The sequence below is a fragment of the Salvelinus fontinalis genome, chromosome 35, assembly GCF_029448725.1.
Source record: "Salvelinus fontinalis isolate EN_2023a chromosome 35, ASM2944872v1, whole genome shotgun sequence".
Classification (NCBI taxonomy): Eukaryota; Metazoa; Chordata; class Actinopteri; order Salmoniformes; family Salmonidae; genus Salvelinus; species Salvelinus fontinalis.
In genome coordinates this window covers 21,359,451-21,376,831 of record NC_074699.1, presented here as the reverse complement: position 1 = coordinate 21,376,831, position 17,381 = coordinate 21,359,451, and the positions used below count along the sequence as shown (strand labels likewise).

Below are 17,381 nucleotides of genomic sequence, written 5' to 3'. Positions count from 1 at the left end.
ACAGCTGCCTTGGCCAGACAATAAAATAATAAGTAGGATGAATGAGGTCACACTGAGAGGATCATAAAGCATTCACACACCACTGAGGTCAATCCTTTCAACTTCCTCATACAACTAAACACTCTACAAAGTTGCTTATTTTGTGTACCTAAATAGATTAGAAGAGACAGATGTGATCAGCAGTATAATTTACAGAGACAATAAACATGTGAGATTAACTACGGGTAAATTTATTTCCTTTTAGCAGGGTTTTTAAGCAAAGTACAGGTGTACACACAGAGAGGTAGCGGCAGTATTTCATCTCAACCCCCCCACTCCAAAACGACTGGAGGAGGCACACAGCCAAAGGCCTCTTCTTCATTCCATATGGCAACAGCCTTGGACGCCTTCAGAAATAATCCAACGGACAGTGCAAATCATCACAGTGTAGCAAAACATATCGATTGTCAATACAGCTCATCTGTATAAACTCCCGTATCATATAAACTTGCATAACAGAGGACAGTCCCCTCCAACAGATAATAGATAGGCACAACAGATGCTTATAACAGGTACTGACTGTATGGTCATATAGCATAATAATATGCTCCCACAGGTGCACATAGCAAATACAAAAGGTAGTCAACAAAAAAAGAAATGTTAATTTTACATTAGATTGACTCATATGTCCAATATTAACACTGTTTAGTTCTTGGAGGATATACCATAAACATAAATAGCTTCTTCTCACATTGTAACATGTTTCTGGTAAAAGTCATATTTCTATGAAATACAGAGATGAATCACTTTTAAACAAAAGTAAGGAATGTGTTTGTTACTATAATGCAAAAAATGGACTATTGACGATTTAAACAATAATCTCAGGAGTAACAGAGCAGTCCCGGTAGTTAGTAGAAAAGCCCAACTAAAAATACACAGTAGAACCTTGATTTGAGAACGGTGATCTAACCCGTCTTTATAAAAGTTCTCCTGTATCTTATTTTAATAAAGGCAGGGCTGGATACTGCAATAAGTCAGGAGTCATAAACCTGAAAACAGAAGTGATAAAACAGAGATGTATTCTATAGACCACGCTAACATTATGGATGGATTACTATTCCTTATTCAGGTTTAAAAAAAGATACAAAAAAGCATCTGTATAAAGAAGAATCCCTCTTACAAATTTCCCTAAAAACATATTGCCCTTCATTCAGTCATTTCTTTATATATTCAACAGTAAATAAATAGCTAATATTTCACTCAAATCAATTTAAGGCCTTACACTCTGCCTGACTTCATTACAAAATTGAATTGATATTCTAATGCACAATACAAAAATGAATGTTTCAAATTACATTTGTTGCTATCAGACTTGATAAGCGGCTTAACATATTTGATTAAAGATATAAAATCTAGTGTGGGATTAATACATTGATGCATTTCAATAAGGTATAAGAGGTTACAGAATGCTGTCCTTTAGATTGCATTACAAGGTGAATAATTTGATTCCCTTTACATCTCTTTGCTGGATCATTCATAAGATGTAAGAAGACACATGCAATGATTAACTACGAACTTAGAAATTGTGCTGATAATTAAACTATTGCTAAATTATAATCAATAATTTACAAGACATTGCAATTAATCAATAACTATTATCTAACCATTCCCTGTCAATCTATGTACTGTAAAAGGAAAAGCAAACACACATCACTATGCTATTTGACCAGTTTTCCAAAAGCACATAGTGACCTGAAAGTGGTCTCTCTGAATAGGAGTCAGTCCACTTGGTCCTTCTGTAGTTTTAATAACATTCTCTTCATTGTGTTGCTTCACAAAGAGAATGTTGATAGGATGTTGTCTTGGCTAGAGGAGCGTTTATAGCCAGATGACGAGCGGAAGTAGGTCTCTCCGTCCGTGCTGATGTCATCCTCATCATCATCGTCGTCCAGAGGAGCAGAGTTGGTCTTACGCCTTCAGGGAGGGGAAACTAGTGTTATTCTGGGTGGAGGGCTGGGTAAGGTAGTTTACACAGTATGAAAGTGTTACAGTTTGAGAGAAAGTGGGCTAAAGCCTCCACACATTGCATTTTAATATGTTCGTGTTAGACTACATTGCTCAGGAAGGTGTGAGTAATACCGTAGGACAGTGGTAGGGAATGTGTTCAGATCAATTATAGTGGGTTCACATAATGTGTGTGCAACTGTGAAACTTTATAAACATGTGCTTTACACTGTGGAATCTCTTGGTGCATGCTGTTAGCTTCAGCTGGCTAGAGCTGCATTACAATTAACTAGGTGAACAAATACCAAAGCAGAATGAGCATGTTCTTAGCGTCTTCTGTTAGCCGTGTATATTTAGCCTTTTTACCTCATCTCGCTGCGCAGGGATTTGAGCTGGCTCTGGAGCTGCTCGTTGGCCTCCTGCTGTTCATCCAAGTCTCTCTGCAGCTTCTTCTTGCCGTGTTCCAGCCGGTCAATCTCCTCCTCCGCCTCGTCCATCTGCCTCTTCAGGGCTTTCAGGCGCAGGTTCAGCTGCAAGAGGAACACCGAGGGTTAAAACAGCTTTGTGTGTGTGTTAGTTAAACACAGCTGTGTGTGTGTGTGTGTGTGTGTGTGTGTGTGTGTGTGTGTGTATATATATATATGTGTATGTTGCATCCTGACCTGGTCCTTCTGATCCTGCAGTGAGTGGTGCTCTTCATCAACTTGCATCATCATCTCCTTCACCTTCCTCTCCAGCCTCCGGTTCACCAGCTGCAGGTTGGCACGGTCCCTAGAAAACACAGCATCATGCGTAAGACTACCTATCTGCTACGTGTCACATACTGTAGCAGTACATAAACACTCTGGAAACCACAAGGTAATTGGCCATATGCCACATACTGCATGCATCTACACATAGTATGCAGTATGACCTAAAGAATGTAAAACTAAACTAACCAACCTAAAGAACCAAGGTTAAGTGCAATGTGACTTAATTAGAGCCAGACAGCTTCTGTAATGAGTCTGTAGGCAGCACTGGTCCCTATAGCAGGACCTCTCTTCTCCCTCCAACCCCTACCCCAATCCCACCTCTCCCTAGGAACCCATCCCAACCCCAACCGTACCGCTCCTCTCCCTCCAGCCTCTCCTCCAGCTCCTGGATCCGGCTGTCCAGCTGGCTCACCAGGCCCTCCTTGTTAGACTTCTGGGAGCCCTCCAGATGGGCTATTCTACTCTTCAGGTCCTTGTTCTGTTAGAAACAGTGTGAGAAACAACTTTGATACACAGTCTTAGTTCTACTTTATTTAGCTAATGTTTTGGTCAACAAGACCATTTTCAGAGCAGGAGTATAGAGATGGAGACAGAGAAGGACAGATAGAAGACAGAGATGGATTAGATGAGTGCATGTTTTGGTATGAGCCTAATGGACTTTTCACTGATAGACTGCTGTTGTTTCCCCCCAGACAGGAAGAGAAGAAGGAGTGGGAAGAACAGGGCAGTGTGTACCTGTCTCTCCAGAGTCATCTTGTCACACTCCAGGTCCTGTCTGCCAGCCCTCTCCTGCAGAAGTTCACTCCTCATCTGCTCCACCTGTCAATCAGAGCGGAGAGAACCTTCATCTCAATGGTTACACAACCTGAGAACACAATTATTATGAGAGGCTGCTCATGTGTCGGTAGGAAGAACCCTTCCTGTATGTGTAGGTGTGCAGTTGTTGTAGTGTCTTACTCAAGGTGGAAGGAGCCTTCCTGTAGCTAATTGGTGGTTTGGATATTCTTATTTCGGTTGCATTCCCCTGAACTGATCTCACGTCAGCTCTCAGTAATCTACATTCAGATAGACTCAGAGTAATAAATCAGTCATATTTAGATGAACCTATCATAGCTAGTGCTGGGAATGCACTTAAGCCCCACAATTCCTCGGGGAGTTGAACTTCTCTCCAAAAGCCAGACAGAAAAATGTAAATGTTAGCTTTTAAGCTTGACTATTTCTGTGAAAGATTAGAAACCGAGAATAATAAACAACCTTTGACTACTGGTTGGTTTGCTTTAATTAGTTAGGATTACAAACTCAAACTGTCAAACTACTTCATTGTCTCAGAGATAAAGAGAGAATGAGAGAGAGTGAGAGAGAGAGAGCGGGAGAGACAGACAGACTAGTTCAAGGGAATACAGATGTGGATGGAAAAAAGACAACTAAATCGACAATTGTTTTTGCGAGGGGAGCTTAGTATGGGTGATATTTTATGCCAATTAGTGTGTGAAGGTGGGCTGCTCTGATGAACGATGGGCCACATAACTGGTGTGCCCGGTGCAGTGCTTGAGGGAGCTGATTCAGCAGACTGGAACAGACAGCAGAAACTAATCTGCTTTGTGAGAGACGGCGGGAGGAGAGAGGAGAGATTACTCTCATTTAGACAGGAGAAGAGCACCTGGTGCCAGGAGAGGCTCAGGTGTTCTTCCTGCCGCCCCCGCCCCCCCACTCACTTCCAGCCATCATGACCATGCAGACCCCACTCTCTCCGTCCCCCTCTCCCCCCGACCACCACCACCACATCCTCCTATCCTAACCTCATCCACTTCACTATGACTGTACACCACTCCACTGTTGCCTTGGCAACTCACCTTGGCCCAGTGTTGCGGTAATGCCACTTTGTCTAGTGCTACTCTTTTCTCTGTGCCAGGAGTTTCTTGCCTTTAAGGAAATGTAAGTACTTGTTCACTTCTTTTAGGCCTCTCATACTTTTGTTCAGGTCTTTACGTTTTCATCCATTTCAATGTTGGAGGACTGTGCAGACTTAGCCCTTTAATCTTACCATTGCGGGACAATGAACCTGACCGTAAAATAACTAGTCCTATCTTTGTTAGACACGAAGAATGCATCATGATTGAATTGGCAGTATGTAAATCAATGAGAGCACAGTGAATTGCAGAGGTATTGCAACAGGGTAGATCCTTGGAGGTAAATGCACTTAGCACGTGTTGAATAATACAGAACACATCCTAGAAGAAAAAGCTTGTCCTGTACATTAATTGTATCTGGAATAACGTCCCTTCCTCATGAAAAAGCACCGAACCAACAGTCTCCTGATTTGAGTTAGCAACCCTTTCTGACAACAACTCTTTCTTCAGGAAGCATGTACTCTTATCTCAATCTGAGTTTATAATGGCTACATCAGCAGGTTTATCAGAGGGGAAGGAAAGCTGCAGTGTTGAGGTCTGACTCCCTCAGGATGTGAGAACTATGATCAGTCACAAGAAATGGATTTGTAACTGAGACGCAGTCACAGCTAAGTGAACTCCATTGCCGTAAACTTGATACATTTGGCAGTGTGCATATTTTGGCTGAGGTGGTGCATTAAAAGGGGTATTTTGTGACTGATGCATGAAAATTGGATTGGCGCTTTTACACCGAGCAGGCAGCCTGCCAAACTGAACGATTATGCAAGATCCTCTTACATGGCAATAACCCCTCTGCTCTCTCCAGAACACAAATTAACTGGGATAGTGGGATTTTTGGGTGGCTGTTCCATACAGGGGGGCCCACACACACACGCAATGAAGAATGGCTCGGTGTGTAGGTCTGTGTGTGTGTGTGGGTATTTGAGCTGTCAATGGCGGGAGGGGATGGCAGACAAGCACAAAGAACTGATAAGCTTAGATGTCACATTATGCCAAGCTGCTCTGGAATGACTGTACTTGAAATGCTTTCTGTCTTTTGCAGATGATAATGAACTTAATGGAGTTTAGGAGTGTGACTCCCGGTCACAATAGAGTCAGAGACAAATTGGTGAATGACCTTGGTGAACCATGGTTAATGAATGTTAGAATGCCCCACTGACTAGAGGTTAGTTAGAGTAGTCAGTCAGGGATAGTGGTAAGGGACTCACCTGTTCTCTGCCTCGGTCTATCCTGACAATCAGCAGGTCTCCACTTTGCTTTTCCTCATCCAGATCCAGCTCCAGCTGATTGATCCTGTCCTGCAGTACACAGCATCAACATTGACATGGTAATAACAATGACATTATTATTTGACCTTGCTATAAACATGGGGTTGCTTTTCTGAATGGCGGCTTTAGATTTCCTTCTGCAGTGTTTGCCATCACACCACCGTCAACAGCAGAGGCCTGCAGTACACATGACTTGTGTCTATAACAAACTCAAGAAAGAACCCAGCTAGCACATTTGGTTCCTTGGAAAATGTGGGATTGTATGTTTTTGATTTCACATTGGCTATGGGAAGCTATACATGCTATCTATAGCTGACCGGTAAAACTGAAAGTTTTTTTAAAAACGTTCTGAGAACAGAAGTAAAAATGTTGCCTTTTCTGGGAACGTGCATTTTTTGGTTGCAGGGAGGTTCTGAGAATGTTTTACTCTGGTTCCTTGAATGTTTTCCTAGGAGGTTTTATTAACGGTCTGAGAACAGAATTTATAGGTTATTTGGAGGTTTTTAAATAATCTCATAAATTTTTTCGCTGAATCATTTAATAAGACTTGTAATAACACTGACATCTTACTCTTTAGCACAGATAGGACACATAGAAATGAATTTCCTTAGACATTAATCTTGCAAACACATTTCTTTTTTATTGTGACACGGCATCAGTGAGATTCGAACCTATAAATTGTTGCATCCCCAGTTAAAGGAAGGAGGTTCTTTTTAGTTATTGCAAAGAGAAACTCGACAGTATAAAGCATTAACATCATGGAAAAGGGTTTATTTCCAACATGACAACGGATACAACATAGCCAGTTCAATGAGGGCCTGCCAATTAAGCTATGCGCATCCAATCAGATACATACTTCTAATATCACGCCCTGAACACGAGCATACCATTTTAACCAGAAGCAGCATAAATCATTTACATCCAGTGATTTATAAAGTTCTCAATGAATATGTACAGTTTTCATATATAAATAGGACATATGGAATGTCATTAACACAAACACAAGGCAGGTAAAGGTAGAGCACATCTTCCGATAATTCTTATTTAGATATTGTTCAATAATTATTTACTTAATCAACATTAAGACTCACTCCTCTTTACATACATTTTTTTTCAATTGAAAAATCTGCACATCTCTCAAACCCTACAGATCCTCCCTTGTAACTTCAACTAGTTGAGAACCTTACTCTCTTATTTGAACTTTAACTATGTTTATTTTAACAACTCCTGAGTACATGACCAATGTACTGCGTTTTTAACATTTCAGGATTCTTCAAAACAAGTTGTTACACATTTCTTTGTTAAAAATAAAAAATAAATGATTCCCAGAAGTCCTTTTACAAGTCCAGCTTCTGTGGTGGGCGTTTTTTACGGACAGGACGGGGTCTCAGAACAACATTCTGAGGCTGTGGTATAGGCATCTCAACTGTTTCAGCAGCTGTACTCTGAGGCATATTGATCACATTGTCCATCTCATTGTCCATATCAATGTCATCAACATCATAGTTCCAAGATCCTCCTACATAAAGAGAACCATCTCCCTCTGCAAGAGCATCACCTTGTCTTCTTGGATTGATGTTCAACATCTGATTAATGTCTTTTCACACAGTTACCCTCAACATTACCCATGTATGTAGCAAGAACCAGAACCTCAGTTATCACGCCATTCAACCATATTTCTCCTCTCCTGTAATTATTTACCAAGACCTCTTGAACAACAGAGAAGGATCTGACCTTTTGTGGTTTGTCACTGACCCCTCAGTCTGTTCACTCGGCGAGAACTGTGGTTTAACCAGGGACAGTCGTGTACGAACCTGTCTCTTTAAGAATAGCTCTGCTGGTGTTTTGCGTGTACTAGTATGTGGTGTGTTGCGGTAGCCATATAGGAAGTTAGCGACACAATGCTGTAACGTCATACCACCTACTGCTCTGTTCTTAGCTAGCGACTTCTTAAGATTTTGCAGTAGCCTTTCAGCTAACCCATTTGAAGCTGGGTGATATGCAGGTGGTGTGGTATGCTTAATACCGCTCAATTTTAGGTACGTTTTCATTTCACAGGAAGTGAATTGTGGGCCATTATCTGTGACTACTTCCTAGGGCACACCATAGGAAGCAAACAGATTTCTGAGTACCTCAACAGTTTTAGCTGAAGTAGTACACTGCATGTGTACAATTTCTGGCCATCTAGTGTAAACATCCATAACAATCAAAAACAATTGCTTGTGGTCTTCTGCAAAGTCTAAGTGAATTCTCTCCCATTGACCTGATGCCCATTGCCATGAACTAGCAATTTTGCAGGCATGCTACACTTCTGCTTGCATATGTCACAGAGACTTACTTCAGTTTCAATATTTTCATCAAGAGTAGGCCACCAGAGAAGACTTCTAGCTAAGGACTTCATCTTAACTACACCCCAATCACTCATGTAGTTCTGCCAATAGTCTGCTTTGCAGGCTTTGTGGAATCACCACCCTGAAACCCCAAAGAATACAATCATCCTCAATGGTAAGTGTAACAGTATAACTTTAAACCGTCCCCTCGCCACGACCTCGGGCGCGAACCAGGGACCTTCTGCACACATCAACAACGGTCGCCCACGAAGCATCGTTACCCATCGCTCCACAAAGGCCACGGCCCTTGCAGAGCAAGGGGCAACACTACATCTAGGTTTCAGAGCAAGTGACCTAACTGATTGAAACGCTACTAGCGCGTACCCGCTAACTAGCTAGCCATTTCACATCCGTTACATAAGTTCAAACTTTCTTTTGACATAAGGTTTAAAGACTTCGTCTGGTCATGGTTTGGCCAACCTGACATTACATACTGCTTAACCATTTTCACTCTATACACTGGATTTGGTGTTGGACCCCTACAATCACCCAGTGGGAGTCTGGACAACGCATCTGCATTGCCATGCTGTCATGTTTCTAAAATCAAAGACCATCGCTGCATTCTAGCTGCTGCAAGTGTTGAGACACCTGTCTTAGGACCAAGAATCATAAGAAGAGGCTTATGGTCTGTCAGCATGGTACATTTCCTACCATACAGATACTCATGAAATTTCATAACTCCAAACACCAGTCCTAGTGCTACTTTCTCTATTTGAGAATAGTTCCTTTCTGTTTGGTAAGCATCCTAGAGGCAATTGCTATAGGTTTCTCAGAACCATCCTTCATTTAGTGAGAAATCACTGCACCTACACCTACCGCTGAAGCATTACAGGCTAGTATGAGCAGTAGCTCCGGGTTGTAGTGAACTAACACCTGGCTATTAAGTAAACTCAGCAAAAAAAGAAACATCCTCACTGTCAACTGCGTTTATTTTCAGCAAACTTAACATGTGTGAATATTTGTATGAACATAACAAGACTCAACAACTGAGGCATAAACTGAACAAGTTCCACAGACATGTAACTAACATAAATTGAATAATGTGTCCCTGAACAATGGGGGGGTCAAAATCAAAAGTAACAGTCAGTATCTGGTGTGGCCGCATTAAGTACTGCAGTGCATCTCCTCATGGACTGCACCAGATATGCCAGTTCTTGCTGTGAGATGTTACCCCACTCTTCCACAAAGGCACATACAAGTTCTCTGACATTTCTGGGGGGAATGGCCCTAGCCCTCACCCTCCGATCCAACAGGTCCCAGACGTGCTCAAAGGGATTGAGATCCGGGCTCTTCGCTGGCCATGGCAGAAGACTGAATTCCTGACTTGCAGGAAATCACGCACAGAACGAGCAGTATGGCTGGTGGCATTGTCATGCTGGAGGGTCATGTCAGGATGAGCCTGCAGGAAGGGTACCACACGAGGGAGGAGGATATCTTCCCTGTAATGCACAGCGTTGAGATTGCCTGCAATGACAAGCTCAGTCCGATGATGCTGTGACACACCGCCCCAGACCATGACAGACCCTCCACCTCCAAATCGATCCCACTCCAGAGTACAGGCCTTGGTGTAACGCTCGTTCCTTCGATGATAAACGCGAATCCAACCATCACCCCTGGTGAGACAAAACCGCGACTCGTCAGTGAAGAGCACTTTTTGACAGTCCTGTCTGGTCCAGTGACGGTGGGTTTGTGCCCATAGGCGACGTTGTTGCCGGTGATGTCTGGTGAGGACCTGCCTTACAACAGGCCTACAGACCCTCAGTCCAGCCTCTCTCAGCCTATTGCAAACAGTCTGAGCACTGATGGAGGGATTGTGCATTCCTGGTGTAACTCGGGCAGTTGTTGTTGCCATCCTGTACCTGTCCCACAGGTGTGATGTTCGGATGTACCGATCCTGTGCAGGTGTTGTTACACGTGGTTTGCCACTGCGAGGACAATCAGCTGTCCGTCCTGTCTCCCATTAGCACTGTCTTAGGCGTGTCACAGTACAGACATTGCAATTTATTGCCCTGGCCACATCTGCAGTCCTCATGCCTCCTTGCAGCATGCCTAAGGCACATTCACGCAGATGAGCAGGGACCCTGGGCATCTTTCTTTTGGTGTTTTTAGAAAAGCCTCTTCAGTGTCCAAAGTTTTCATAACTGTGACTTTAATTGCCTACTGTCTGTAAGCTGTTAGTGTCTTAACGACCGTTCCACAGGTGCATGTTCATTAATTGTTTATGGTTCATTGAACATGCATGGGAAACAGTGTTTAAACCCTTTACAATGAAGATCTGTGACGTTTTTGGGATTTTTACGAGTTATCTTTGAAAGACAGGGTCCTGAGTTTAGATGTCTCTTAGCTTCCTCAAAAGTACTTTGGCTTTTCTGTGACCATTCCCATTTTACACCTTTCTGCAGTAGAGGGGTCACAGCCTTAACTATGGTAGACAGAGTTTGAATTCATTTTCCATAATAGTTAAGTAACAAAAGAAAATACCTGAGCTCAGTGGTGTTTGTAGGAATGAGAGCCTTCTCAATAGCTTCAGTTTTCTGTTTCATGGGGTGCATCCCCCCTACATCTATCACATGACCTAGATAGGCTACGCTTTCTGGAAGAAATAACATCTCTCTTTTAACATTCAGACTGCAGACTTGCAGTCTTTTTAGCACTTCCTCAAGATTTCTCATGTGCTCTTCTGTGTCACACCCTGTGATAAGTATATCATCAAGATAGCAGACTACCCGATCTTTACCTTGTAGGATCTGATCCGTTATTTTCTGAAAAATAGCTGGAGCACAGGCAACACCATTGGGAAGCCTGTTGACCCTAAACAACCCCTTACGTGTATTAATGGTGAGATAGTGCTTAGAGCTCTCCTCTAGTTGTACTGGCTGGTATGCCTGTCACAAACCCAGCTTTGTGAACTTCTCACCCTGTCAGCTTGGTGAACGAGTTCTGCGTTTTTGGTAACGGATACTGATCTTCTTCCAGCCACGGATTGATAGTTACCTGTATCGTCTGTTTTCGGTATACACACACAATTGGAGCAGCCCATTCACTGTAGTTAACTGGAGTAAGGACCCTTTCTGACTCCAACTTGACAAGCTGTTTTTCAACAGCTTCTCTAAGTGCAGAGATTTTCCCCTCTTAGAACTAGTGACTCTTTACTGTACATTTTTAAACACACAGTTTGCAGGTGTTATGTTCCCCAGTTTCTGTGTTGTTGTGTGTTTGTACAGTTGAAGTCGGAAGTTTACATACACTTAGGTTGGAGTAATTAAAACTCGTTTTTCAACAACTCCACAAATGTCTTGTTAACAAACTATAGTTTTGGCAAGTCGGTTAGGACATCTACTTGTGCATGACACAAGTAATTTTTCCAATAATTGTTTACATAATTCACTGTTTCACAATTCCAGTGGGTCAGAAGTTTACATACACTAAGTTGACTGTGCCTTTAAACAGCTTGGAAAATTCGATAAAATTATGTCATGGCTTTAGAAGCTTCTGATAGGCTAATTGACATAATTTGAGTCAATTGGAGGTGTACCTGTGGATGTATTTCAAGGCCTACCTTCAAACTCAGTGCATCTTTGCTTGACATCATGGGAAAATGATCAAAAGAAATCAGCCAAGACCTCCACAAGTCTGGTTCATCCTTGGGAGCAATTTCCAAACTCCTGAAGGTACCACGTTCATCTGTACAAACAATAGTACGCAAGTATAAACACCATGGGACCACACAGCCGTCATACTCAGGAAGGAGACGCGTTCGGTCTCCTAGAGATTAACGTACTTTGGTGCGAAAAGTGCAAATCAATCCCAGAACAGCAGCAAAGAACCTTGTGAAGATGCTGGAGGAAACAGGTTCAAAAGGATCTATATCCACAGTAAAACGAGTCCTATATCGATATAACCTGAAAGGCCGCTCAGCAAGGAAGAAGCCACTGCTCCAAAACCGCCATAAAAAAGCCAGACTACAGTTTGCAACTGCACATGGGAACAAAGATCATACATTTTGGAGAAATGTCCTCTGGTCTGATGAAACAAAAATAGAACTGTTTGGCCATAATGACCATCGTTATGTAAGGAGTAAAAAGAGGGAGGCTTGCAAGCCGAAGAACACCCTCCCAACCGCGAAGCACGGGGGTGGCAGCATCATGTTGTGGGGGTGCTTTGCTGCAGGAGGGACTGGTGCACTTCACAAAATAGATGGCTTCATGAGAAAGGAAAATTATGTGGATATATTGAAGCAACATCTCAAGACATGAGTCAGGAAGTTAGAGCTTAGTCGCAAATGGGTCTTCCAAATGGACAATGACCCCAAGCATACTTCCAAAGTTGTGGCAAAATGGCTTAAGGACAACAAAGTCAAGCTATTGGAGTGGCCATCACAAAGCCCTGACCTCAATCCTTTAGAACATTTGTGGGCAAAACTGAAAAAGCGTGTGCGAGCACGTTCGCCTAGAAACCTGACTCAGTTACACCAGCTCTGTCAGGAGGAATGGGCCAAAATTCACCCAACTTATTGTGGGAAGCTTGTGGAAGGCTACCTGAAACGTTTGACAAAAGGTAAACAATTTAAAGGCAATGCTACCAAATACTAACTGAGGGTATGTAAACTTCTGACCCACTGGGAATGTGATGAAAGAAATAAAAGCTGAAATAAATAATTCTCTCTACTATTATTCTGACATTTCACATTCTTAAATAAAGTGGTGATCCTAACTGACCTAAAACAGGGAATTTTTACTAGGATTAAATGTCAGGAATGGTGAAAAACTGTGTTTAAATGTATTTGGCTAAGGTGTATGTAAACTTCCGACTTCAACTGTATGTGTGTGTATTTCAGGATGGCTTCCTGGATTCCAAAGCAGCTGATTGGTCGGCCCATCACTAATTGGAGCTTTGACCCCGCCCTCTCGTCAGGGGATACAGCTGACTGCAATTATTGACTCCTTCTGCAGCTTTAAAAGCCAGTGTTTCTTTGTTAGCAGAGAGAGCTTCTTTGTATGTCCTGTGTTGGTCTAGTAAATTTGTTGAAAATGGTTTTGTAGCTGTTCCTGTAGAGGTATGTGTATACCGTAGTACCTAGTGTTTTTGGTTTATTTAAATTGTCCACTAAGTTTGAATTATTCTGTTTCATTTGTTCCCAGGGGGGGAAGGGGAAGGCACCTTGGGAGTTTTTAGGCAAGGGGCCTGCGGGCATACATATACCTGTAGTATTTACTCTGTCTCTGCACACTAGGTAAGACCTGGGCGGACCACCCGCTGTATTTTGGTTATCGCGCCAGGTGATGTAAAGAATGGGTAGGCAGGTAAGGTAGGAGAGGGGGAGCTTTAACTTTTCTTTGCTTTGGTTCCGTCCAGCCCCTTTTCCCCACTTTACCGTGTGAGGGAAGAATAAATTCTCTGTAAACGTAATATTCTCTGCCTCAGTCATCCTTACCCGCACCTACAATCACATACCTTTTTTTTCACTCCATGGAGAGTTGAGTTGTAGCCGGGTGTTGCGTTCCCTCAAAGGCTTATGTAACAGCAGGGCTCAATTTCACCTTTTTGAACCTGCGGTTATACAACCTCTCTATCACAGAAACTGCTGCACCTGTATCAACTTCCATTTTGAGTCTCACATCTACCCTTACATACACAGTACGGTTTAGTAATGTCTTTACCTGTATTTAATACAAACAGTTCAATTCCTTTTACTTTACCCAACTCAGTCAGTGGCTAAAACAGCCGATGTCCCTTTATCAGATGTCTGGCTCTCATGTGAGATGTAATGCTCATCACTCTGGCGCTGGAGTGTGACGTAATGCTCATCTCTGTTGCAATGACGTTCTTGCCTCTCTCTCGCTGGTGTTCGTTGCCCTGGTGCTGATCATCGTTGCACCTCTCATCTTCCTGCAGTTGAAGTAAGGAGGCCTCTCCCTCCGTAGCCTCCAGGTGCTTGTTCCATTTCGTTTGCTTCGTCATTTTTTTCCTCACTTGACACTCCCGACATGCCCTGGCTATGTGTCCTTTCTTCTTGCACTCCCGACACTCAAATCTTGTAGCGGCACTCATCTGGCTTGTGCCCTTTTCCCGCGCAATGGTAACATGGTTTACCTGTTGTCTCTTTTCTTGGCAACGCTTTTCTTCTTGCCTGCATTTGCTTAAAGTATTTTGTGAACTGCTGTGCACTTTCTTTGTTAATTCAAAAGTATTGTCATGTATTGACTCAAGAAACTGAACAAATTTACATGTGGCTAATGCTTTTCTTAAACTAGCCAAGTACTCACTAATAGACTCTCCCTCGAGTTGAGTCCTTGACTGAAACTTTCATCTTTCAGTAATAAAATTTGTACGTAGTGACTTTTCAACAGCGCGACCAACTATCAAAATTTTTTCACTTGGTTTCTGTGGAGCACATGTACATTAACAAATTGTGTGACTCTGCCAACAATAAGAAAAATGGCTTTTGACTTATCCTCGTACTTGAGTCCATTAACTTCAAAATACTGTTTGAAATTGTCCTCAGTGAAAATCCTCAGCCTTGCCGTCGGCACTAGCTTTTCTACAGACTGTCTCGACGGAGCTTGCACTTTCTTACTCGCTCTGTTCCCCTTCAGACAAACTCTGGTATCTTGTCGCCAATCTGTTGCAACCCCGGTTAAAGGAAGCAGATTATTTTTTGTTATTGCGAAGAGAAACTTGACAGTATAAAACATTAACATCATGAAGATGGTATTTTTCTAATGTGACAAGGGATACAACATAGCTGGTTCCAAGCTGAGTCCATCTGCACCCGCTCAAAGGAAGCACACTTGAATACCCTGGCCAACAACCAATGAGGGCCTGCCAATTAAGCTAAGCGCATCCAATCAGATCCATATTTCCAATATCACACACTGAACACGTGCACACCATTTTAACCAGATGTGCATAATAACATGCTGCTTATCTCTCAAACTACAATCTTCTGTTCTCTATCCATGGAATTAGTCCACTCAGCAAGTACTGAAATTCCCACAGAATTTGTCTCTTAACGTTCTTTGAACAATTTCAGAACATGCCCAATGTCAAACCAGTTGGAGAATGTTCCTAGAACATTACAAACATTTTTATTAAATGTAACCATGTTTGAACTTTTAGGAAACTTTCTGTTAAAGTAATGAAATACCAAGAAAATGTTATTTTGTCAAATTCCTTAAATGTGCCAAGAATGTTCTAGAACCAAGTAACTATCCTGCACTATTCCCAGAAAGTTGTGGGAAGGTTGTATGCAAAATAACCATAGGACAACGCTGCTCTCACCAAGCTCTAAGAAACATATGTTTCTCAGAACGTTATGTGCTAGCTGGGAACTGTTCCTTCCTCAGGACTGGAGTACAAACAAACAGACAAAATGGAAGGACTAGCATACACTGACTGTAGACAATTAATACAGCACAAAAAGTCTCCATGAACACATGTGTAAAGTGTATAATTTAGAGACAATATGAAATTAATAATTAAGATATTCCTCCATACCTCCATGAGTTTGACCTGTCGGAATTTGTCATCCTTGGAGTGGGCTTTGGTCTCTGCCTCCACCTCCAGGTCATAGACTTTCTGCTCCAGGGCCTTCTCCTTGAGCACCGAATCATCCCTCTCCCTCTTACACTGCCTCAGGTCTTCCTCCACATGGCTCAGCTGCAGGACACACACCACACATACTTTTTAAACAGAATGGGAATGAACAACAGGTTTTGTGATTGCCTCCTACTCATTTACCAGTACGGCACAACGAACAAATAAACCACACATGTGTCATACTGTTACAGTAACATCCATACCTGTCATGCATGCTTTAGCAATGCAATTTCAGCAGTGGCCACAAGATGCCATCTGTTCCTTTAACAATAGTGACTTAAGAGAAACTTTCAAAAACACTAGCCTGGTGAGTGAAGAAGATGAAAGAAGAAAATACATTTGTCTTTAGCAGGTCTCAATGTGCATGCTTATAAGATGGATGTTGGGGATTAGGACAGACTGGAGATCTGAAGCAGATGAAACAGTGACCTCATCACCAGGGTTTAGAGTGTGTCAGTTGGGAGGAGAGGAGGATGTGGGGTCAGTCATTCCAGCTCTCACAACAATGACACTACATCCCCATCTTCCTGTAGACCAACTGGACAAAGATACATCAACATATCCCATCTGTGCATATACATTACACTGGGTAGACTACATTACACTGGGTAGACTACAACACAAAGATGAACCCTTAGCAGCAAGGCCTCTCTCTTCTGTGAAACGGACACATTTCCATGGAAAAAGTGAGCATGTTATGGCTCACAATTCCAATGGTGTTTGGACTGAGTCTGGCCACCTGTCTTTAACCTACTGTAGGAAATAGGTTTTCTTTAATGACATTCTGCAGGGGTTAGTAACTCAGACACACAATGAGGGAGGACATTATTAGATCAAATAAACAATGCTTATCCCATATTCAACAAAAACATTCCAAACATTCCAAAGTGTTTAGTAGATCAAACCATACCCAGTGGCCCTGGGTTATAACAACATTATGTGGTGCAAACCACAGCTACTAAGGAGTTATAGCTAGATTGTGAAAATGAACCATAGTACTGGAAAAACATTAGCTGGAGAATTCCTAAATTGAGGCAAAATGCCATGAAAAACTTTACAGAGGCTCACTCCAAATTCCATAAGCCTACCTAGCTACAACTCCCTTAATGTATGAGAACAATGGATGTAATGTAAGATAGTCACAGCTAATACTTTGATATATTGTTCAATTAAAAGAGGTTCATAAATTCATCCTAGTGTCTGAAGTTCTAGATTGCTAAAACATTCTGATCCTTCACCAATATTAAAACAATGACTCAGATTTATTTTACCACCCTCCACAGCTCCAACTCTTCATACTAAACCACAGATATCTATGAAAATATAAATTATCTAACCTCTTTAACCTTGTAATACCACCAGGCCACCAGGCATCTACAGCTGTGAGCTTCTGGTCCAGTTCAGGGCAAAGGGGAAGTATAAGAGGGGAGAGGACACACATTCCAAAGCCATGACCTCACTGTACAAACCCTGAGTGGG

At 42.3% G+C, this 17,381-nt stretch overlaps 1 protein-coding gene across 1 annotated transcript in view; it reads right to left on the bottom strand.

Annotated features, from left to right (window-relative positions):
• Window positions 1-209: 209 nt before the first annotated feature.
• The window catches only part of LOC129834540 (cingulin-like protein 1), a 43,399-nt gene continuing 26,227 nt past the window's right edge, over window positions 210-17,381 (bottom strand). Inside the window, exons 13-19 of the mRNA XM_055899634.1 lie at window positions 15,801-15,962; window positions 5,854-5,943; window positions 3,471-3,554; window positions 3,089-3,213; window positions 2,646-2,754; window positions 2,350-2,513; window positions 210-1,953 (exon numbers count right to left, since the gene is read on the bottom strand). Coding sequence (XP_055755609.1) covers window positions 1,812-1,953; window positions 2,350-2,513; window positions 2,646-2,754; window positions 3,089-3,213; window positions 3,471-3,554; window positions 5,854-5,943; window positions 15,801-15,962 — 876 coding nt within the window. The 3' untranslated portion in view covers window positions 210-1,811. The remainder of the gene's footprint in view (window positions 1,954-2,349; window positions 2,514-2,645; window positions 2,755-3,088; window positions 3,214-3,470; window positions 3,555-5,853; window positions 5,944-15,800; window positions 15,963-17,381) is intronic.